The sequence below is a fragment of the Pseudophryne corroboree genome, chromosome 6 (assembly GCF_028390025.1).
Source record: "Pseudophryne corroboree isolate aPseCor3 chromosome 6, aPseCor3.hap2, whole genome shotgun sequence".
In the NCBI taxonomy this organism is placed as follows: domain Eukaryota; kingdom Metazoa; phylum Chordata; class Amphibia; order Anura; family Myobatrachidae; genus Pseudophryne; species Pseudophryne corroboree.
In genome coordinates, this window is record NC_086449.1 from 324,766,312 (window position 1) to 324,791,670 (window position 25,359).

Sequence of the window (25,359 nt, forward strand, 5' to 3'; positions counted from 1 at the left end):
CCAGCATAACAAAATTGTGCAAACAATATAGAAAGGGGAATAAACCCCAAAGACTAAAAAGTATAGGCTTTGCCTAGTAACCAGACCAGAACCCACTGGGCATTTGTTATAGAAATAGAATAATAGAGACACATTGGGATGTAAGAACAAAAAATATTACTAAATAATGAGAATATAAAAAAATGGGGGGGGGGGGGGGGGAGTGTGAATAGGGAATAGGGAACAAAAATACAATCACATAAAAAAAGGGAGTGACTGAGGGGAGGAAAAAAAAGACAAAAAGGAGGAGAGTTGGGAAGTTAGCAGAGACAAGGGAGAGGTGACAATTGAAAAAGATACCATTGGGACCAGACCTATGCTCCACTGAGGCTAGCCCTTGCAAATTCAATGACTGTATTATATTGTTAGGATTATTCAGATTTTATTCATAACTAGCTGTATACCCGTTCTTCGCTACGGAATTTAAAGAATAATGTTAGGCCGCACCTCTGGGCTTCCCCGGATTGATGCTGTAAAAATACTGGTGCCGAGGACAGAGCCGTAACTAAGGGGGGGCTAGGGGGGCATGTGACCTGGGCGCCGGATTAGAGGGGGCGCCGCAACGCTTACACCCCCTCCGAGTCCCGATGCGCACAGGTCCCTTCGTCGGAGCAGCACAAAGCAGTCCAGGCTCTACTAGCTGCTGTGTGATGAAACTGAAAATAAACTACAGCTCCCAGAAGCCCTTGCTGCGGGAGCTGTAGTTTACTTTCAGTTTCTTCTATGCGGACAGTCGTGTGCTGCCTGTTGTGCCCTAAGACGGGGCACAGGGAACAAGTTACCCCAGCCCCCCCTGCTGCCTTTGATAACCGCAGCAGTGCACTATTGCACTGCTGAGCTGGAAAAATGAATGGTCCGAAAAGGGGGCGGAGCTACACGGCACTTTACTCAGTGCCAGGCCAGCCAGCACCATCGAAGAGAGGAGGGGAGAGGAGCAGCAGCAGCACACACCAAAGCCTAAATAGTGAGTGTGACACTTTGTGTGTGCAACTACTATATGTGTGTGTGTATGAATGTGCTGTGCATGTGTGTGACTGTATGTGAATAGGTGTGTCACTACATATCTGTATGCGTGCTTGTGTGTCACTGTATGTATGTATGTATGACTATGTATGTATACAGGTGTGTGACTATGTACGTGAGTGAATGAATGAATGTATGTGTGCGTGTATGTGTTTAGATGTGTGACAGTATGTATGTGTGTGATTTTACATATGTATCAATGTATGGGGTATTATTTCCTTTTTAACTTCATCTGTAGCCCAAATGTCTAACTAAAGGGGGTCATTCCGAGTTGATCGCACGTAGCAATCAACTAGTCCACGCCTATGGGGGAGTGTATTTTAGCATAGCAGGGTTGTGATCGCTTGTGCAGCCCTGCTATGCTAAAAAAGTTTTGTGTAAAACCAGACCAGCCCTAGACCTACTTACCCTGTGCGAGAGATCTAGCGATGAAGGTACCGGAATTGACATCAGACATCCGCCCTCCAAACGCCTGGACACACCTGCGTTCGGATCTCCACGTCTGGGAAACGGTGAGTTGACACCCCGGAACGCCTTCCTCCTGTCAATCTTCTTGCGGACCGCTTTCTTAGTATGCGGCGTCGCTGCCCGGAGACTGCCGTCACCAGGCAATGACGCGCCTGCACAATGCGGCCGCCGCACATACGCAGTTCTGAACCGTTCGCACCGCTGCAATGAACCGCAGCATGCAAACGGGTCGGAAATGACCCCCTGAGTCCAGCTAAATGTCTAGAAAAGAAGCTATATAGCAGCTACCAGCCCTTTGCTCTCATGGAGTATATATGGGTTGGGGTTACGTGGCCGGTGCACGGTCAGCATACCGACGCCAGGATCTCGGCCACCAGAATGCCGTCAGGGGGTGAGTGTAAAAAAGCCCCTTGTGGGCTCGGTGGCTCGCTGCGCTCGCCACAGGTTCTATTCCCACTCTATGGGTGTCGTGAACACCAATGAGTGGAAATAGCCCGTTAGCTGGTACTGGCTGATGGCATTGTCAGTCTTCGCACAGAGTTACACGTGGTGGTGGTGGTGGGTTGGTTGTCTGTGTGCGTGTGTGGGGGGGGGGGGGGGGGGGGGCGGATTACTGTTTTGTGTCGGGTGACAAGAATCCTAGTTTCGGCCCTGCCGAGGAGAATAATCTGCCTCCTTCTCTGCCCCTTCTGATGTTGCGCTGCTTAGTGCTGTACACGCTGGTACGACAGGCCAAGCTCCGCCCGCTGTATGATAAATATGTAAAGTTTGCAGGCTGACTCTATTTCAAAGGGCCCTAGGTCTCCTTGCTTAGCTTCTTGTTCTCCTTTGGGCTCATATTTTGAGGTAAAAAGGTACAGATTTTTGCACAACACTTGCAGAGCTGGGAGAGCTGTTGGTACCCTTTTACACAGCAGATAAGCAGTTGCTGACTATCAAGCTTTCCAGGAACAGAGTATTGTGTCCTTCCCCCTCCGTGACTTGGTAACGCCGGCAGCAACTCTCCTCTGTCAACGTGGGCTGAAACTGCATCAGGAGTGTCACTAATCATCTCAGCGACCCCGAAAACTATGGATTTTTACATGTCACCCCCTTCCCACCTCCAACGCTAGGGGTGCCTTAAAGGGGGTACTCATGGAGCGATAATCTAAGCAATCTGACTTAGTGCTGCGCGGTCCCACGCATTGCTATCGCTGGTGTTAGATTGGCCTGCATGCAGGCTCAATCTAGCAGGTCGCTCATTTCAGCGCCCGCCCCCCGTCCACTCCCACACGCTCAGCACACATCGCGCTGTGCTGAGCGGGGGGAGAGATGTGTGCTGAGCAGTTCGCTCAGCACACATCTCTCCCCAGATCTGCCCGTGAATACGGGCTTTTACCCCTGCAGTATTTTTTCCAGATTGCAAGTCATATGTGTACCAAGTTTAGTGTAAATTGCTCCATGCATTCCAGTGTTATGCTGGAACATACATACACCTTGTTTAAGGTTCTACGTGTGACTTTCCAGCTGTTGTGGAACTACAATACCAAACATGCCTGCTGATGGACAGTACATTTTGAGACTTGTTTTTCTACAACATTTAGAAAGCGACAGGTTACTATGTAGTTAAAAGCTTCTGAAAACCGCCAAAACTCCTCTCCAGCAATCATATCATCTGAGCGGAAAGCAGTAGCTTGTTTCAATGCGTGCAGAGTGTGGGACATATGGAAATTCAAGTACACATAAGTCTCCAGGTGTTCAGCGTCAGAGATAGTGATCACTAGAGGGGTGTGTAACAGTTGCTGTTCGCGCTTAAGTAACATAAGTTATAAGTGGAGTGCTTTCTTCCAATGTATTTTCTGGTTGCCCGTGCTGCTATTCTTATTCTTATTATCCATTTAATGATTATTTTGCATTTAGGGCTATAGCCGTCGTACAAGTTTATTTCACTTGTAATTACTAATAAGATATCACCCGTTTCTTCCAAAATATATTTTATGGAGGTATAGGTACAAACCAGAATGAACAGTACAGATAATAGGTACAGAGCCTAATATACATGACTGAGAGCATGAAAGTAGATAGACATAGGGCGGCAACTGCATGAACCCAAGCATACCTCGCATTTTCTATTTTCAAACATATAACACAAGTACTAGAAGGATGACCAGGACATAGCACGATAGAGTAGTATAACGAGAAGTAAAAATATACTTCTACAAAATCGTAACAGGTCTAAAATAATGCTAGAACTGTAATTATATCGAGGCGTCCTACAACATGGAGGACGCATAACATAAATCAAAAACACACAGAAAAAGTAACTACAACAAAAAACATTGTCCGCCAAGGCCGGGGGGCCATCAACCCATCCATGGAGAGAACATCAGAGTAAGAAAAAAGAGAAATACGAATACTGGAGGTCTAAGAGAAATTGGAAGAAGATTGGCATGAGAAGGGGGAGAAGAGGGTAAGAAAAGGGTAAGACAAGGAGGGTAGAGAGAAGACATCAGTAGTGCAGAATTATGGAAGAGAAATAGGGGGTCTGTGGTCTAGAAGTTGGTGACGGTACCATGTGGTGCAGTGGAAGCTTTGTTGAATGGCAAGTTTGGTGGATGTGGGCAGTGTACGTATAAATTTTCCCCAGCAATGGAATAGTGTAGGGGTAAGTGTCTCTTTATCAAGAGAGGTCTCCAACCAATCCATGGTAAAGAGGAAGAGCAGTCTGGAGGTAGCCAAGGGTAGGGAATGGGGAGCAGCTTGTATCCACTGTTGGAGAATAGCTTTCCTCCCCACCGCTGATAAGAGAGTCACAAGTTTCTTATAAGAAGAGGGAAAATTTGGCTGGTCAAGGAGGTATCCAAAAAGGGCCCATGAGGCGGTACATTGGAAATCAATACCCAGTGTAGAGGAGCTGTACGTCGGCAACCCACCCCAAAACGTTTGTATGTGAGGGCAATGCCAGAAGCAATGCATGATGTCAGCCACTGGTGCTAAGCATTTGACGCATGCCGCAGACTCTGAGAGGCCCATCAAGTGACTTCTTTTCGGAGAAATGTAAGCCCCATGCAAGATCTTATACGACATTTCCTGATAGACACTCGCCGGAATAAGCTTCAAAGACACATTAAAGCAGTCCAACACTGCCTCCGGGGACAAAGAGGGGATCTGAGATGACCATTTTTCAAGTTGCAAAAGATCGGAAGAGGGGATAATGTCCGTGCGGATTCAGGCGTAAATAGTTGAAATGGAGTATGCACCGGAGTGTATAAGCGTATCTAGGGGATTGAGAAAATCACTTTTATCAAGTCGTGTCAAAACTGAACGTATGTAATGAGAGGCCTGGAAATAATAGAATTCGTGGCTGGGACTAACATTATATTTGTCTATGACCTCAGTAAAAGTGAGTGGTTCATGTGAGGAGTTGAGGAGATTGCAAACATGAGTGATTCCCGCCGTGTGCCAGCTAGTGAAAGGGAAGGAGGCATGTCCATTGTGAAAGTCTAGGTTCCCCAAAAAAGGGAGAAACGGAGAATGAAGGCTGTGTATATCTAATGATTTCCTAGACCTTTTCCATGCTAGGATAGTAGAGGTTAGAAGAGTATTGTCTAAGTGAGGCATCTTCAGAGTAGCGCTACTGGCGTGTAGGATGTAGCTAAGGGATAAGGGGGCACATAGTTGAGAGTCCAATAGCGAGACGGTGAAAACACTTGTGACGCTGAGCCAGTCCATGGCTATGCGGAGAAGGCAGGCCCTGTTATACTGCTCTGTCAGGCAAATTTAGTCCCCGTTCTGAACTGATTGGGACAGCTTGAAAAATGTATCCGAGGCCGTTTATTGGCCCATATAAACTTTGATATATGTGAGTTAAGTAGGGACAAGTCCGATTTTGTGAGCAATATAAGGACCATCTGGAGTACGTAGAGTAATTTGGGAAAGCTCGCCATTTTGACAAGGTTGCATTGTCCCAGGAGGTTGAGAGGGAAATTTTGCCAGAGGCCAAGCTCAGTCTGGATTTTAGTGAAGATAGGTTGGATATTATAGGAGTAAAGGAGGGAGGGGTCTGCAGGTAGTAGGATCCCCAGATAAGTGAGGTGGGTGGGTGCCCATCGGAACGGGAAGTGGGGGTCCCAGCCTATAGTGGCTTGTCGAAAGATGGCTGGGGCTTCCGATTTGTCATAATTAAATCGAGAAGCCTGCAAAGGAAGAGAAGCAAGTTATAGCTTCCTGTAGTGCCGGGATTGACTGTTTTGGATTCGAAGTGAGGAGAAGGATATCATCCGCGAACGCTATAATTTTCAATTCTTGAGTGCCAATCAGATTGCCTCTGAAACTAGGTAAACGAACAATGTGGCGTATAAAGGGTTCCAAGGCTAAATTGAAAAGGAGGGGAGAAAGGGGGTATCCCTGTCTAGTTCCTCTTTCGAGAGTAAAAGGAGCGGAAGAGATATTGTTAACCATCACTTGTGCCGTAGGATTAGTATAAAGGGAGTCGACAAGACCACAAAAACCTCTCCCCGAAATGTTGGTGGCGTAAGACCCGATCAAGGTGAGGCCAGGCAATCTTGTCAAAAGCCTTTTCCGCGTCAAGATTAATCAAAATATTATTAACTAGATTGTGGGAGCGAGAGTAAGTGATGGCGGCTAAAGCCGCCCTAATGCCCTTCACCGATTGTCTATTCCTAAGGAAGCCTAATTGGGCTGGTGATATGATACGAGATAAACAGGATTGTAGGCAAGTGGCCATTAGTTTGGTCAAAATTTTGAAGTCTTGATTTAAGAGGGATATTGGTCTGTAGGAGGCAGGAAGGGAGGGGTCTTTGCCAGGCTTCGCAATGACAATTATTTTAGCTTCATTGAACCGGATCGGGGTTTGTTTGGTAGAGATAATATGGTTATAAAGGGATGCGAGAGTAGGGGCCAAATCCTCACGCATCATTTTGTAAAATTCTGTGCTAAAGCCATCAGGGCCAGGGCTCTTGTTATTTGGTAAGCTCTTAATGGTGTCTATAACCTCCTCAACGGTAATTGGGCTTTCTAATAGTTCCCTTTCTTCCTGAGAGAGGATCGGGAGATGAGCTGATTCAAGAAAGGAATGATTGGCAGCAGGGTCATCGGGGCCTTTGGTGTATAGAGAACGGTAAAAGCGCATAAATTCAGTGCAAATAGAGTCAGGGTCTGAAACCAATTTACCAGAGATATCAATGGCGTTAATCCAAGTACGGGATTTAGGTCCCCTAATCAAATTAGATAAAAGTCTGCCCGACTTATTGCCCCACCAGTGAAACTTATTCCTTTGGTAGTCATAAGATAACTGAGCTCGTTCAGTGAAGAAAGTGTCGTATATGAGCTTTGCTGAAAGATAAGCCTCTTTGTGGGCTGGGGTGTCAAGTTGCTTGTATCTTCGATATGAGGAGGTTAATGACGCACTCAGAGTCCTCAGCTGCGAAGAGAATTTTTTCCTTTTGGAGTAAGTATAGGACATGACGTGTCCCCTAAGGACCGCCTTAGCAGCACCCCAAAATATAGGGGAATATAGCGTTTGGTTGCTATTGTCCAGAGTGTAATTGAGCCAGGATTGTTTGAGGTGAAGAAAGTCAATAGAGGGACGGAGGTACGCATGAAAGCGCCAGCATGGGGGGCCACGAGAAGAGTCATTTGGATATCTATTGATATGGGGGCATGATCGGAAATGATAATGTCTGTAATAGAGGTGTGCGTGACTTTGGGAAAGAGCGATGTGGAAGTGAAGATATAGTCAATGCGAGAGTGGGATGAGTGGGGATGAGTGTAAAAGGAAAAGTCTTTCAGGGTCGGGTGAAAGATGCGCCAAGGGTCAAGCAGGTCGAGTTGTGTACAAAAAGAAGATAGTAGTTGAGAGGTGGAAATAGAGGTGGAAGTACTCACCCGAGACCTGTCCATGGATGGGTCGAACACCAGATTGAAATCTCCACCCACAACCAAATTTTGGCCACCCCATTGTAGGAGTGTTGGTAAGAGAGCTGCAAAAAAAAGAATCAGGGGAGGCATTGGGGACATAGACATTAAGAAAGGTATACATGGTATTATCAATCAGTGCGTCAAGTAAGACGAACCTGCCTTCAGTGTCGATAAGTTTCCTACTAATTGAGTACTGCAAGCCGGCATGAAAGATGATGGCCACCCCCCCGGGACTTAGTGTAATATGGGGCCGAAACGCATTCCCCTATCCAAGGGGCTCGCAGGCAATTCCGAGGGTCGTCCAGCCAATGCGTTTCCTGAAGAAATATGACTTGAGGGGCCATACGTTTTAAGTGTGAGACTACTTTCTTTATTTTAACGGGATGGTTAAGTCCCTCTACATTCCAGGAGATTATGCGCAACGGAGAATTGCGAGAGACTCCAGTATCATGAGGATGTGGGGAGGCTACAGAAGCCATATTAGCCCACACCTACAGTCGGAATTAACATAATGAATGTGTGAAAGGTAAGACAAGGCCTCACCCCGTCCCAGCGAGCGGGGGGAGGACAACTCAGGAGGGGGATGAGTCCCCGGGTCAGGCAGACAGAACAAACCAGAACACACAAAAACATTAACATAAACAGACAATGAATAAGCTAGGAGCATTCATGTCTCACAAACATGGCACTCCACATACGAGACCCGAAGCGTAAGAGCGGGGTAGTGATGAGCAATAAGCTAGCAGGTAACGGTCACAGTCAAGTATCGGGCAAGGAGAAATGTAGCTTCGCCTCTCCTGGGTCGTCAAAGAACAGCGGTTTGCTATTCTCAAAGATCCTGAGGCGGGCTGGGTAGAGGAGGGAGAACTTGACTTTGGTGTCGAAAAGGTGCTTACAGATGGGAGCAAACTCTCTGCGTTTGGTAGCCACGAGTGCTGAGAAATCTTGAACGATGAGGAGGCGATCTCCGTTATAAGATAAGGAGGCCGTTTTGCGATAATGGTCAAGAAGTTTCATCTTGTCAGCATAATTCAAGATTCTCATTATGACGGGACGGGGGCATCCAGCGGGGTTCCTCCGGACCGAGCCGATGAGCTCTCTCAATTATGAGTGGGACTCCTTTAAAGGTCCATAGCCAGTTGTTCCGGGATGCCAGATGAGAGGCGATCCATAAGTTCGTGACCCTTGATCGATTCCGGGATGCCAATGACCCTCAAGTTGTTATACCTGCTGCGGTTTTCAAGATCATCAATCTTCTCTGATATGTCGGCAATCTCGGATTGATTGGCTTGTATGGTTCTCTGGGCTGTGGACAAGTCATCTTCCAGCGTGGATATCCGCTGTTCCGCTTTGTCCAAACGAGTAGAGTGTTGATTGAGTTGGGTTAGCATGGATTCAATGGCTTCCTTAATGGCAGCCAATTTTTCGTCCAGCAGGGGGCCCAGGACAGCCACTAGATCACTGTGCTTCATTTTCGGCTGCTTAACGGGCGGTCTGGATCTACGTGTGCGCTGAGATGCAGAGCGTGAGGTTGAGCGGTCGGAATCAGAGGAATTGCCGCCAGGAGTTCTGTAACAAGAAGGCAGTGAAGCCCCCGCAGAAGTCATTGCTGTAGGAATTAGGAATTTTTCCATGCAATCGTAGAATAGCAAACGCTGCGGAGGTGCGCAAAGAGTAAGATATGTCGAGAGTGTATCGGGTCTCACATGCGAAGCGCCAGGCCGGTACGGCGTCGCATCATAGTAGGCTCAATGCAGGAGACAGCCAGGGTGGGGGCCAGCCCATATGGAGGGCAGGATGAATCAATTATAATTTTCCTACAAAAGGTATCATGGATAAAGCCGAGCAGATGATGAGCGGCATGCAGTGAGGAGGGTATCAGGCTGAAACAGGCAGGCAGTGTCCCAGTCGTGGAGAAAAAAGGGGGGGGGGGGAGTTCCACACCCCCAATATATCATGATACCGGCGGTGCGACTGCCGTCTCCCACCGTCACTAAACCCCAGGGCAACTTATAGACACGGCGGCCAACGGTCCACGTGGCGCGCCGAGGGCGGTGGTTATATCTTGATCTCCACAGATGGCAAGGGGGGGCAGTAGGATGTGTCCCAGCTGTGAAATCCCCAGTGGCTGGCCAGCAATGAATATTAGCAGGGAGCAGCACAGGGGAGGACACCTTACCAGTGATGCAGCTGGCAGTGAAGCGTTGGTGTTCTCTCCCCTGATTTCCACGCCGTCCGGGCAGTCCGCAGCAGCAGGAGGGAGATAGCCGCCGGGTCCCATCGCCACAACAGGGGGACAGATTGCGGCACCGCCAGCCGGGTTTCCCCGCAGGAGCAGCGGTCGGGAGCCAGGTGAGGTCTTCTGCCGCTGGTTGCTGGGTCCGGGAGCGCCAGGAGGGGAGGAATAGGCCGAGACACCCTTGCCGCGGGGTGCTCGGAAGTCCGGCTTCAGATCACCGGAAAGGCCGCAGTCCGCGGGAGCAGCTACGCCGCTCCCTGACACCACGGCTTCGAGTGTTCAGAAGCAGGGAGGATAGGGGGGAGCATGAGGGGGAAGGATGAATTGGAAAACGGGCTTTTGAGCAGGTTAGGAGGGATGGAAGGTGATATAGGAGCAGGAGCTGCGACTGCTCCCCTCCGACGTCAGGCCACGCCCCCATCACACGTTTCTTAACTGTGTTCATTACGCATTATGGGCTGATTCTGAGTTGGGAGCAAAGTATTAAAAAAAGCTTTGCACCTTGATGTAAAATGTGCTGGGAGATTCAGCTTTGAGAGGAGCGTGTCCAGACTCAAACCTATAAAGAAGCTGATCAACGTTTGTGTGCTACATGCAAAAGCAGCCAGTGTTTCCCTGCTTGCACATAATGTATTTGCACCCCTTGTGTTGTAACAAGTTACTGCCCCTATGATGATTTTCTTACCTGTGTTGTCTCAAGATCAAAACTCTTTAAACGGTTACTGAGACTAACTTTGGCCACATGCTTGTGATAACGAGTTTTATGGTAAGAACTTACCCTTGTTAAAACTCTTTCTGCGAGGTACACTGGGCTCCACAAGTCTGGACAATGGGGTGTAGAGTAGGATCTTGATCCGAGGCACCAACAGGCTCAAAGCTTTGACTGTTCCCAGAATGCACAGCGCCGCCTCCTATATCACCCCGCCTCCCAGCACAGGAGCTCAGTTTAGTTAACCAGTCCAATGCAGTAGCAGGAAAAGAGACGACAACGGTTAGTAGCCACATACACCACACTCTCACGACAAGAGAAGTGTCAGCGGCTAATGCCATATCAACCCAAAGAAGCTAAGTGCGTCAGGGTGGGCGCCTTGTGGAGCCCAGTGTACCTCGCAGAAAGAGTTTTAACAAGGGTAAGTTCTTACTATAAAACTCATTTTCTGCTGCGGGGTACACTGGGCTCCACAAGTCTGGACAATGGGGATGTCCTAAAGCAGTTCCTTATGGGAGGGGACGCACTGTAGCGGGCACAAGAACCCGGCGTCCAAAGGAAGCATCCTGGGAAGCGGCAGTATCGAAGGCATAGAACCTTATGAACGTGTTCCCGGAGGACCACGTAGCCGCCTTGCACAATTGATCAAGGGTCGCACCACGTTGGGCCGCCCAACGAGGTCCAACAGACCGAGTAGAATGGGCCGTAATGTGAACAGGAGCCGACAGACCAGCCTTCACATAAGCATGCGCAATCACCATTCTAATCCACCTGGCCAGGGTCTGCTTGTGAGCAGGCCAGCCACGTTTGTGAAATCCAAACAAAACAAAGAGAGAATCAGACTTTCGAATAGAAGCAGTTCTCTTCACATAGATACGGAGAGCCCGTACCACATCCAAAGACCGCTCTTTGGGAGACAAATCAGGAGAGACAAAAGCTGGAACCACAATCTCCTGATTAAGGTGGAACGAAGAAACCACCTTAGGTAAATATCCGGGACGAGTCCTAAGAACCGCCCGGTCACGGTGAAAAATCAGATATGGGGAACTACAAGACAAGGCACCCAAATCCGACACTCTTCTAGCAGAGGCAATAGCCAGCAAGAACACCACCTTAAGCGAAAGCCACTTAAGGTCAGCTGAACCAAGAGGTTCAAATGGAGGCTCCTGCAACGCTTCCAAAACCACCGAGAAGTCCCAAGGAGCCACAGACGGGACATAGGGAGGTTGGATACGCAACAGACCCTGAGTAAAAGTATGAACATCAGGTAAAGTCGCAATTTTTCTCTGAAACCACACTGACAAGGCAGAAATATGAACCTTGAGGGAGGCCAGACGCAGGCCTAAATCTAGGCCCTGCTGTAGAAAAGCCAAAAGTTTGGCTGTACTAACTTGGAAGCGTCATAATGGTTAGATGCGCACCAAACAAAGTAGGAATGCCAGACCCGATGGTAAATCCGAGCAGAGGCCAGTTTCCGGGCCCGCAACATAGTTTTAATGACCTCTTCAGAAAAACCCTTAGTTCTTAAGACGGAAGCTTCAAGAGCCACGCCGTCAAAGACAGCCGGGCTAGGTCCTGGTAGACACAGGGGCTCTGAACGAGGAGGTCTGGGCGTTGTGGAAGTAGAAGTGGACGCTCTGACGATAGGCCTTGCAGGTCTGAGAACCAGTGCCGTCTGGGCCACGCCGGAGCTATGAGAAGCAGATTTCCTTTTTCTTGCTTGAACTTCCGAATTACCCTGGGCAGGAGTGACACCGGAGGGAACACGTACGGCAGCCGAAACCTCCACGGCACTGCCAGCGCATCCATGTATGCTGCTTGAGGATCCCTTGTCCTTGCTCTGAAGACCGGAACCTTGTGATTGTGTCGAGACGCCATCAGATCCACATCTGGAAGACCCCACCTTTTCACGAGGAGTTGAAACACTTCTGGATGGAGGCCCCACTCGCCGGCATGCACGTCCTGACGACTGAGAAAATCAGCTTCCCAATTCAGGACTCTCGGAATGAATATTGCCGGTAGATGGCGTTCTGCCAACGTAGAATCCGTGAGGCTTCCTTCATTGCCAAACGGCTTCGAGTGCCGCCTTGATGATTTATGTAAGCCACTGTGGTGGCGTTGTCCGACTGTACTTGAACAGGACGGTTTTGAATCAAATGCTGGGCTAGGTTCAACGCATTGAAGACCGCCCGCAATTCCAGAATGTTGATCGAGAGGAGAGATTCCTCCTTGGTCCACCGACCCTGCAAGGAGTGCTGCTCCAGCACCGCGCCCCAACCTCTTAGACTGGCATCTGTCGTCAACAGGACCCAGTTGGATATCCAGAAGGGATGGCCTCTGCACAATTGTCGGTCCTGGAGCCACCAGAGCAGCGACAGACGGACCTCCGGAGTCAAAGAGATAATTTGAGACCTGATCCGGTGAGGCAGGCCATCCCACTTGGCTAGAATCAGCTTCTGGAGGGGGCGAGAATGGAATTGAGCATACTCCACCATGTCGAATGCTGATACCATGAGGCCCAGCACCTGCATTGCCGAATGTATCGACACTTGCGGACGAGAAAGGAAGCAACGAATCCTGTCCTGAAGTTTCAGGACTTTCTCCTGAGACAAGAACAACCTCTGATTGTGAGTGTCCAGCAGCGCTCCCAGATGCACCATGCTCTGAGCAGGGACCAGGGAGGATTTCTTCCAGTTGATGAGCCACCCGTGGGCTTGTAGAAACCGGACAGTCCTATCCAGATGACGCAGGAGAAGATCTAGGGAATTTGCCAGGATAAAACAAGTCGTCCGGATACGGCAGTATCCTGACCCCTTGACGACGGAGTTCCACCGTCATCACCGCCATAACTTTGGTGGTGACTCGCGGAGCCGTTGTTAAACCAAAAGGTAACACCCGAAACTGGTAATGGAGGTTGCCAATAGCGAACCTCAGGTATTGTTGATGTGACACTGCTATAGGAATATGCAGGTAAGCATCCTGTATGTCCAGGGAGACCATGTAGTCCCCAGGTTCCAAGGCCAGAACTATAGAGCGAAGGGTTTCCATACGGAACTTGGAAACCTTCACAAACTTGTTCAGTGCCTTGAGGTTGAGAATGGGCCGGGAGGACCAATTCGGTTTCGGGACTAGAAACAGCGGAGAATAGTACCCCCTGCCCCTCTGAGCAAGAGGCACCTGTACTACGACTCCTGTATCCAGGAGAGTCTGTACCACCGAATGCAGAGTGTTTGCCTTTGTCTGGTCCGACGGGACGTCTGTCTGGCAAAATCGATGAGGGGGGTCGGTTTTTGAAGGCTATGGAGTGACGACTTCCAGTACCCAGGCATCTGAAGTGGTCTTCAACCATTCCTGGGTATACCCTAGAAGCCGGCCCCCCACCCTGGGATCTCCCAGGGGGAGGCCCGCCCCTTCATGCGGCAGGCTTATCGGTCTTGGCTGCTGGCTGACGGGCAGCCCAGGCTCTTTTGGGCTTCAGCTTACCAGGTTTGGAAGTGCGGGCCTGCTTATGGTACGTCTGACCTTTTGCTTTACCTGAAGGACGAAAGGGGCGAAAGGACGTGCCTTTGGCCTTCGACACAGAAGCAGCTGTATTAGGCAGACAGGCAGTTTTGGCAGTAGCCAAGTCAGTCACTATCTTATTTAAGTCCTCCCCAAACAGAATATCCCCCTTGAAAGGGAGTACCTCCAGAGTTTTTCTAGAGTCCAGATCCACAGACCAGGATCTCAGCCACAATATCCTGCGAGCCAGGACTGACGTAGTAGAGGCCTTGGCTGCTAGGATACCGGCATCAGAAGCCGCCTCTTTAACCACTTAACTGACAATTTTTTTGCCGGCAAAACCGGTCAGAAATTGTCAGGTTTTTGTTTAATGTAATATAGTTTAAAAAGCACTTTTAAAGCTATATTTAATTTCATTATTATTTTTTAATATGCTTAGGGGGTGTCTTACACCACCCCTTGTCCATTGGCTCCCATAATAAAATTACTTGGTATTCTCTTTTTTTTTTCTGCACCCCCCTCCTCCTGTCGCCAGTGTATTTTTTTTTTTTAATTAAAACACCCCCCCAGCGTCATATTACTATTTCCCCCCCCCCCCCACACACCACCTCCATAGGCATTACTCCCCCCCCCCCCAATATGCAGAGTGTGTTCCCAGCAGCTGCTGCTCACTGCAGCCCCCGGGTACATTCAATTGAGTGGCGCTGGTATTTCAGCGGCTGCTGCTCTCTGCAGCCGCCGTGTACATTCAGCCGAGCAGCGCTGACATCCCAGCGGCTGCTCTCTGCAGCCGCCGGGTACATTCAGCCGAGCAGCGCTGGCATCCCGGCGGCTGCTGCTCTCTGCAGCCGCCGGGTACAATTAGCCGAGCAGCGCTGGCATCCCGGCGGCTGCTGCTCTCTGTAGCCGCCAGGTGGGAGGGGGTGAAGCCGGGCTTCCCGATCACTGTTGCTACAGTGATCCGGACTCTCTACAGAAGGAGCCATAAGCTCCATAGGTCCCGGTAGGTCCTGCTTACATTGGTGGCTGTGGGAAGAATATCTTCCCACAGCAGCCCACTGGGTGTTTCTGACTGGTCGCATCAGATGCGACCATGTCAGGGAAAGCCCATCCTGGTGTGGTCGCATCTGATGCGACCATGCCAGTTAAGTGGTTAATATAGCGAGAAGCTGTGACAATATATGACAAGCATTGTCTAGCATGGTCAGAGGAGATTTCAGCTTCTAACTCCAAAACCCATGCTTCAATAGCCTCTGCCGCCCATGTAGCTGCAATTGTGGGCCTTTGTGCAGCACCCGTGAGGGTGTAAATCGCTTTTAGACAACCCTCGACACGTTTATCCGTAGGCTCTTTTAGAGACGTGACGGTAGTGACAGGTAGAGCTGAGGAAACCACCATCCTAGCCACATGTGAGTCTACTGGAGGAGGCGTTTCCCAATTCTTAGACAGCTCTGGCGCGAGGGGATAGCGAGCCGGCATCTTCTTTTGAGGCACAAACTTCGTACCCGGGCTTTGCCAGGGTTCCTGACGTATATCCACTAGGTGGTCAGAGTGAGGTAAAACTTGTTTAATCACCTTCTGACGCTTGAACCTATCTGGTTTCTTAGGAGGAACGGATGGCTCGGGATCATCCGTAATCTGCAGAATTAACTTAATAGCCTCCAAAAGATCAGGAACATCCACATGTGAACTACCCACCCCATCAGCCGTATCTGAGTCAGAACCTGTGGGGTCAGTGTATGCGCTGTGTTCATCAGATGAGGTGTCAGTGACAGCAGTGGATTGTGAGGAGACGAGCGCTCGCTTAGAGGGCCTCTTGGACTTAGGCAAGCGATGGTCAGACTTTTTAGTAGTCAGGGACTGGTTCAACTTCTTTAATTGAGCAGATAAATCGTCCGCCCATGGCGGGTTAGCTGCAGGGACCACATACGGTTGTACCGGCATTGGGGGTCCCATAGGGGATGTTAGTTTATGAACTAGCGTATGCAGAAGCGTGGAAAAAGCGGCCCACGGAGGGTCAGTATGTGCCTCCGTTGCCACAGTCCCACTGGGGGGCAAGGAGCCCCCAGAACCAGAGCCCACAGCTGCTATATTCTCCCCATATGTGCCTGTGGCTTCAGCAACACCAGCAGTGTGTTCCGCCCCAGAACCGTTACCCTCAGAAGCAGACATGATATAACTTGCAGTATGAGGTAACACAGTACAATTATCAGCAGCACTATACCTCTAAACCCAAACCCCTGCGCAGTGTAGTCCATACCAGCAGAGATAAAGGAGAGATATGGTGACTAAATCACAGAGAAAAATACGTAATACAGTATATCTTTGTGAAAATCCTATATTAAATAACACCTGACGCACCAAGCCCCCTCAGGTTATAGAATATAGGGATAGCAAGTTGAGTGAAAGACACGAGATGGACACCACTCAGCTATCAATGCACACACAAATAGTCACAGTTTGTACAATGCAGAGGTTATTACAGACAATAATACTGCACTGGACTAGCTTACACAGCTATATAGTCAATAGATATACACAGTAAGAAACTTGATGTATATCACAGGGTAATTGTACAATAAACCCCTGACTAAATGCACTCTTTCTTACTAACACTGACTAAAAAGGCAGGTAGAATACTTAAGTGTCATGTGAAGGCACAGCGCTGACAACCAGGCGGCTTTACATAGGAGGATTTGCCCAAGCAGTCCCAGGAACAGTGAGCTGAGGAGTAATGGCGCCGCAGACACTGACAGGGAGTGAGGAAAAGACAGAGATGCAGCTCCAGGGTCGGGAACACTTGCTGGAAATGGCGCCCTGGGGCTGGGGGAGGGGCTTCAGGTCTAAGCCTTATCCCCCTTGCTGGCAAAACCACCGGGTACTGTGGGCGATATTAAAATCGGTTTTAAGAGAAAACCTGACCTGCGCCCATGCCCTGGTGATCTAGTGGGATCGCCTGTATCCACAGTGTCCACCGCCAGCGCTCGCGGCCCGCCTCCCACTGACCGCGCCGGATCGCGATAAAGACCGGGTCCCGCGAGCGGGACCCACTTACCACCTCCCAAAGTGCGGCCACGCGATCCTGGAGAGCCCCAGCCGTGTGTGTCTAACATGAAGAATACCGGAGCCTCCGCTGTAGGTACCCGGCAACCACGGCTCGGGAGTGGACAGCGCCGCTGGGGAGAGCTGGAGCTGCAGCAGTGAATGTCACAAGACATTTACCACCGCTGCTGCCCTTGAAGTCTTCACTTTTTATCTCATAAAAAGCTTTTCTCAGGGCTGCTTGGAGCAGCCCCTCTGTTAAGTTCCTGCTTACTGCAGCACCAACTGACAAACTGAGCTCCTGTGCTGGGAGGCGGGGTGATATAGGAGGCGGCACTGTGCATTCTGGGAACAGTCAAAGCTTTGAGCCTGTTGGTGCCTCGGATCAAGATCCTACTCTACACCCCATTGTCCAGACTTGTGGAGCCCAGTGTACCCCGCAGCAGAAATTGGCTTGACATTGTCCTGTTTGTCCTCAAAATGATCAGGATGCCTGGTAATTAACAGAATCTAATTGCTTATGCCCAGATTTATCAAGCCTTGGAGAATGATAAATTGCACAATGATAAAGTACCAGCCAATCAGTCACTGTCTGTCATTTTTCATACTCGGCCTGTAACATGGCAGTTAGGGTTGGTACTTTATCACCGTGCAATTTATCATTCTCCAAGGCTTGATAATTCTGGCCCTAATGGCCCATACACACAGTGAGATTCTCACTATGCGACAGGGGCTAGGTCGGCACATAGTCGGTATCGCAAGCACATAATGACTGTGCTTGCGATACTGACTATGTTCGATTTTGGCTAAGTGTCAATTTTGACTATCTCTTCTACAGAGATAGTCAAAATTGACTTGCCTGTACAGTCTATCTATTCTTGCGATGCCGACCACGCGGGACCGCGCATTGGCATCGCAAGGTGACTTTCACCTTGCGATCTGCACTAACATTTCTTACGATTTTGATTATATAGTCAAAATCTAAAGAAAAAAATCTCACCGTGTGTACACACCATTAGTTTGATATCGGGCTTTCTCATCATTTAAATTAAAGTAAGAAAGAAAGTGACTTGCAGTCTCTCAATGTTCTTACAGGCCCCTGTGTGCATGAAATTCTGAACATCAAGATCTCCAATTTGGCTATGTGTGTGACGTGGACAGCAATTCTGCCAATTTGTATAAACGCACTTGCAGATTTGTTTGGCCAAAAGTATCCGTCACAGAAAGTGACTGTGGTATAGATTGCACACACATACTTTGGAGTCTGTTTACTAAGCCGTGGATAGAAATAAAGTACCAGCCAACCAGCTCCTGTCATTTTTCAAACCAGCCTGTGATATGGCAGTTAGACACTTTAGTTACACTTTAGGTACTTTGGGGGTAATTCCAAGTTGATCGCAGCAGGATTTTTGATAGCAATTGGGCAAAACCATGTGCACTGCAGGGGAGGCAGATATAACATGTGCAGAAAGAGTTAGATTTGGGTGGGTTATTTTATTTCTGTGCAGGGTAAATACTTGCTGCTTTATTTTTACACTGCAAATTAGATTGCAGATTGAACACACCACACCCAAATCTAACTCTTTCTGCACATGTTATATCTGCTTCCCCTGCAGTGCACATGGTTTTGCCCAATTGCTATCGAAAATCCTGCTGCGATCAACTTGGAATTACCCCCTTTATCTCCACCCACTTAATTGCCATCCAAGGCTTACTAACTAGACCACTTTGTCTTCTTCAAAGTGTTCAGTTCAATGTGTCTGTATTCAAGCTTTGACAGAAGATTTAATACAAAAAAAAGTAACATATAGGAATATTTTCAGATATTATTTGTATGAAAATTATGTATAGGGGACATTTTCTACACTATACCCCCAGCATTCTTTGTCAGCTGTACCTTTTCAAATATATATGCTAATATGTTCTTTACTGTTTCTTAGCTGATCCTCTGGAAGATCTGTATTCATTTCTGAATAAAATAGAAAACCAGACTAAAACTGTTATGGAAAATCACAAATCCTCAGACAAAATACAAAAGCTGAATGAATCAAGGACAATCAAGGAAGAAATGTTATCTCCGTTATTTACCAAGGCGTCTATATATAATCTAAGAAGGCGTGTAAAGATAAAGTACACAACTGATTCTGACGATGAAGAGAAGCCATTTGAAAACCTACATCAGAATTTTCCCACCTATAGAAAACCTGATGATCTATTAGCCAAAGCCACTAAAGTTTGCAAACGCAATACGAGAGCTCATCCAGGAGAGACTTCCCATAGTTGCAATGAATGTGGTAAAAACTTTGTTTCCCCCTCATATTTAATCAATCACCAGAAGTTCCACACAGGAGAATCTCCTTATGAATGCTCTGAATGTGGGAAGTGTTTCAAAAAGAACTGTCTTCTAAGCAGACATAAGATTATACATACAGGGGAGAAGCCCTATGCCTGTAGTGAGTGCAAAAAATGTTTTACGCACAGCTCTAGTTTAATGAAACACCAGCGAATCCACACAGGAGAAAAACCATATAAATGTGCAGAATGTGGGAAGAGATTTAGCATCACCACTTATCTTATTGTACATCAGAGAACTCACACAGGAGAAAGACCCTACATGTGCAATGAGTGTGGAAAGACCTTTACGCAAAGCTCAGCCCTGGTTATTCACCAGCGATCACATACAGGAGAAAAACCGTACATATGTGCAGAGTGTGGCAAAGGTTTCAACCATGGGTCGCACCTAGTCACGCACCGAAGATTTCACACTGGTGAGAGGCCATATGCCTGCAAAGACTGCGGCAAGACATTTAAGCACAGCTCCTACCTTATAGTGCATGGGAGATCTCATACAGGAGAGAGACCATACACCTGTAATGATTGTGGAAGAAAGTTTGCACAAAGTTCCCAACTTGCAACACACAAAAAAATCTCACATGGTTAAAACGATTATGTACATTGTATTGTAGCAACATTTTTACAATATTTGAATACTACATGTGAGTTTTTATATTGTGTTTCAGTTCCCAGCAAATATTTACAAGCCAGTACAACTTCACATTTAAGCTTATTCTAAGAAAATATAATAAATATCCAACCAGTTGCTGCGCTAATGTTATTTTCTGTCTGTCGGTACTCCCCAACGTCCAACATCGTAGAAATGTGTCATGCATATTTTAATCATCTCAAATGTAATCTGAGTTTAGTTTTACAAACAACAAACCATGGGGCAGATGTATTAAGCCTGGAGAAGGGATAAAGAAGTGACAAAGCAGTAATAAGTGCAATATGATAACGTATCAGCCAGTCAGCTCCTAACTGCCATTTTTCAAATCCGTAATGATTGGCTGGTGTGTTTATCACCTTGCACTTATCACTGCTTTATCACATCTTTATCCCTTCTCCAAGTTAATACATCTGCCTCCTGATCTCTATTTGGCAGTCTTATGGCAGTGATCCCGTCCTGTTAAGTAGAGGAGTGCATTCTACCAACTTCTACCATATAAATTAGTAAGCACGTTAATAATATAGTACACATTCATAAAGGTAAAATTGTCAGATATTGTCCGCATTATTGAGCTACTTATTTATAGGTTTCAGTTACTAACATTGCTAATTATATATTAATTATTCCACCCTAATTTAAAGTGGGCTGTATAGCATAGAGAGGGGAGTTTTATGAGGACCAATTTGTTAGGCCATGTGACTTTATATATCTAAAGAAACACTTTGGGTCTGATTCTGATGTGCCACTTATTTGTACGTATTGGCTGTGTGAAATAGTGCAAAGGCTGCACATGCAGCATCGGACCCTCAGGTTACTTGGAATGTCCAACAAAATCACGCTGCCGGGGCCAGTGCAGCTGCCTCCAAGAACACAGCCACTGGCGGCTTCGGCATGCCCAGAACACTGGGCCGACATGCCCCTTTTTTCTGGAACGCTACCTGTCGCTACCCCCAAACACCAGTAGGGGGTGAATCATGCTGCAGATTTTGGGGCACTGCAAGCAAATTGCAAGGCTCCTGCGCATTCGCAGATCATTAAAACACGCAGACGGACTGGCCATCTAGCCATGCAATACGTTTTCCAAATAAATCTAGCCAATGATTGGAATAAATAAGATTTTACTCACCGGTAAATCTATTTCTCGTAGTCCGTAGTGGATGCTGGGAACTCCGTAAGGACCATGGGGAATAGACGGGCTCCGCAGGAGACTGGGCACTCTAAAAGAAAGATTAGGTACTATCTGGTGTGCACTGGCTCCTCCCTCTATGCCCCTCCTCCAGACCTCAGTTAGGATACTGTGCCCGGAAGAGCTGACACAATAAGGAAGGATTTTGAATCCCGGGTAAGACTCATACCAGCCACACCAATCACACCGTATAACTCGTGATACTATACCCAGTTAACAGTATGAAATATAACTGAGCCTCTCAACAGATGGCTCAACAATAACCCTTTAGTTAGGCAATAACTATATACAAGTATTGCAGACAATCCGCACTTGGGATGGGCGCCCAGCATCCACTACGGACTACGAGAAATAGATTTACCGGTGAGTAAAATCTTATTTTCTCTGACGTCCTAGTGGATGCTGGGAACTCCGTAAGGACCATGGGGATTATACCAAAGCTCCCAAACGGGCGGGAGAGTGCGGATGACTCTGCAGCACCGAATGAGAGAACTCAAGGTCCTCCTCAGCCAGGGTATAAAATTTGTAGAATTTAGCAAACGTGTTTGCCCCTGACCAAGTTGCAGCTCGGCAAAGTTGTAAAGCCGAGACCCCTCGCGCAGCCGCCCCAGATGAGCCCACTTTCCTCGTGGAATGAGCTGTTACTGATTTAGGATGCGGCAATCCAGCCGCAGAATGCTCCAGCTGAATTGTGCTACAAATTCAGCGAGCAATAGTCTGCTTAGAAGCAGGAGCACCTATTTTGTTGGGTGCCTACAGGATAAAAAACTAGTCAGTTTTCCAGACTCCAGCCGTCCTGGAAATATAAATTTTTAAGGCCCTGACTACATCCAGTAACTTGGAATCTTCCAAGTCCCTAGTAGCCGCAGGCACTACAATAGGTTGGTTCAAGTGAAAAGCTGATACCACCTTAGGGAGAAACTGGAGACGAGTCCTCAATTCTGCCCTATCCATATGGAAAATCAGATAAGGGCTTTTACATGACAAAGCCGCCAATTCTGACACACGCCTGGCCGAAGCCAAGGCCAATAACATGACCACTTTCCACGTGAGATATTTCAAATCCACAGTTTTAAGTGGCTCAAACCAATGTGATTTTAAGAAACTCAACACCACGTTGAGATCCCAAGGTGCCACAGAAGGCACAAAAAAGGGGCTGAATATGTAGCACTCCCTTTACAAATGTCTGAACTCCAGGCAGTGAAGCCAGTTCTTTCTGGAAGAAAATCGACAGAGCCGAAATCTGGACCTTAATGGAACCCAATTTTAGGCCCATAGTCACTCCTGACTGTAGGAAGTGCAGAAAACGACCCAGCTGAAATTCCTCTGTTGGGGCCTTCCTGGCCTCACACCACGCAACATATTTTCGCCAAATACGGTGATAATGGTTTGCGGTTACTTCTTTCCTGGCTTTTATCGGCGTAGGAATGACTTCCTCCGGAATGCCCTTTTGCTTTAGGATCCAGAATTCAACCGCCATGCCGTCCAACGCAGCCGCGGTAAGTCTTGGAACAGACAGGGCCCCTGCTGTAGCAGATCCTGTCTGAGCGGTAGAGGCCATGGGTCCTCTGATATTATTTCTTGAAGTTCTGGGTACCAAGCTCTTCTTGGCCCATCCGGAACCACGAGTATCGTTCTTACTCCTCGTATTCTTATTATTCTCAGTACCTTTTGGTATGAGAGGCAGAGGAGGGAATACATAAACCGACTGGAACACCCACGGTGTCACTAGAGCATCCACAGCTATTGCCTGAGGGTCCCTTGACCTGGCGCAATATCTAGTTTTTTGTTTAGGCGGGACGCCATCATGTCCACCTGTGGCCTTTCCCAACGGTTTACCAACAGTTGGAAGACTTCTGGATGAAGTCCCCACTCTCCCGGGTGTCGGTCGTGTCTGCTGAGGAAGTCTGCTTCCCAGTTGTCCACTCCCGGAATGAACACTGCTGACAGTGCTAAGACGTGATTTTCCGCCCATCGGAGAATCCTTGTGGCTTCTGCCATCGCCATCCTGCTTCTTGTGCCGCCCTGTCGGTTTACATGGGCGACTGCCGTGATGTTGTCTGATTGGATCAGTACCGGCTGGTTTTGAAGCAGAGGCCTTGCCAGACTTAGGGCATTGTAAATGGCCCTCAGTTCCAGAATATTTATGTGTAGGGATGACTCCTGACTTGACCAAAGTCCTTGGAAATTTCTTCCCTGTGTGACTGCCCCCCAGCCTCGAAGGCTGGCATCCGTGGTTACCAGGACCCAGTCCTGTATGCCGAATCTGCGGCCCTCTTGAAGATGAGCACTCTGCAGCCACCACAGTAGAGATACCCTGGTCCTTGGAGACAGGGTTATCAGCCGATGCATCTGAAGATGCGATTCCGACCACTTGTCCAAGAGGTCCCACTGAAAGGTTCTTGCATGGAACCTGCCAAATGGAATTTTGCTTCGTAAGAAGCTACCATTTTTCCCAGGACTCGTGTGCAGTGATGCACCGATACCTGTTTTGGTTTCAGGAGGTCTCTGACTAGAGATGACAGCTCCTTGGCTTTCTCCTGCGGGAGAAACACTTTTTTTTTCTGTTCTGTGTCCAGAACCATCCCCAGGAACAGCAGGCGTGTGGTAGGAACCAGCTGTGACTTTGGAATGTATAGAATCCATCCGTGCTGTTGTAGCACTTCCCGAGATAGTGCTACTCCGACCAACAACTGCTCCATGGACCTCGCCTTATTAAGGAGATCGTCCAAGTACGGGATAATTAAAAACTCCCTTTTTTCGAAGGAGTATCATCAATTCTGCCATTACCTTGGTAAAGACCCTCGGTGCCGTGGACAGTCCAAACGGCAGTGTTTGGAATTGGTAATGGCAATCCTGTACCACAAATCTGAGGTACTCCTGGTGAGGATGGTAAATGGGGACATGTAGGTAAGCATCCTTGATGTCCAGGGATACCATGTAATCCCCCTCCTCCAGGCTTGCAATAACCGCCCTGAGCGATTCCATCTTGAACTTGAATTCTTTTATGTATGTGTTCAAGGACTTCAAATTTAAAATGGGTCTCACCGAACCGTCCGGTTTCGGTACCACAAACAGTGTGGAATAGTAACCCCGTCCTTGTTGAAGTAGGGGCACCTTGACTATCACCTGCTGGGAATACAGCTTGTGAATTGCCTCTAGCACAGCCTCCCTGCCTGAGGGAGTTGTCGGCAAGGCAGATTTGAGGAAACGGCGGGGGGGAGACGCCTCGAATTCCAGCCTGTACCCCTGAGATACTACTTGAAGGATCCAGGGATCCACCTGTGAGCGAGCCCACTGATCGCTGAAATTTTTGAGGCAGCCCCCCACCGTACCTGGCTACGCCTGTGGAGCCCCCGCGTCATGCGGTGGACTCAGGGGAAGCGGGGGAAGAATTTTGATTCTGGGAACTGGCTGACTGGTGCAGCTTTTTCCCTCTTCCCTCGTCTCTGTGCAGAAAGGAAGCGCCTTTGACCCGCTTGCTTTTCTGAAGCCGAAAGGACTGTACCTGATAATACAGTGCTTTCTTAGGCTGTGAGGAAACCTGAGGTAAAAAAATTTCTTCCCAGCTGTTGCTGTGGATACGAGGTCCCAGAGACCATCCCCAAACAATTCCTCACTTATAAGGCTCTATGTGCCTTTTAAAGTCAGCATCACCTGTCCAGTGTCGGGTCTCTAATACCCTCCTGACAGAATGGCCATTGCATTAATTCTGGATGCCAGCCGGCAAAATATCCCTCTGTGCATCCCTCATATATAAGACGACGACTTATGTTCGCAAAATAGTATCCCTGTTTGACAGGGTTACAGACCACGCTGCAGCAGCACTATCTGCAGGTCTCAGTCTAGTACCTGAGTGTGTAAATACAGACTTCAGGATAGCCTCCTGCTTTTTATCAGCAGGTACCTTAAAAGTGGCCGTATCCTAAGACGGCAGTGCCACCTTTTTTGACAAACGTGTGAGCGCCTTATCCACCCTAGGGGATATCTCCCAGCGTAACTTATCCTCTGGCGGGAAAAGGTACGCCATCAGTAACTTTTTTAGAAATTACCAGTTTCTTATCGGGGGAACCCACGCTTTTTCACACTTCATTCACTCATTTGATGGGGGAACAAAACACTGCCTGCTTTTTCTCCCCAAACATAAAACCCTTTTTTAGTGGTACTTGGGTTAATGTCAGAAATGTGTAACACATTTTTTATTGCCGGGATCATGTAACGGATGTTCC

The 25,359-nt window shown here is 48.1% G+C and overlaps 1 protein-coding gene across 1 annotated transcript in view; it reads left to right on the plus strand.

The window, feature by feature from the left end:
* The window catches only part of LOC134932166 (zinc finger protein 501-like), an 81,637-nt gene extending 61,597 nt beyond the window's left edge, over nt 1-20,040 (plus strand). Inside the window, exon 5 of the mRNA XM_063926328.1 lies at nt 18,881-20,040. Within this exon, the coding sequence (XP_063782398.1) occupies nt 18,881-19,881 (1,001 nt within the window). The 3' untranslated portion in view covers nt 19,882-20,040. The remainder of the gene's footprint in view (nt 1-18,880) is intronic.
* Nucleotides 20,041-25,359: the final 5,319 nt, after the last annotated feature.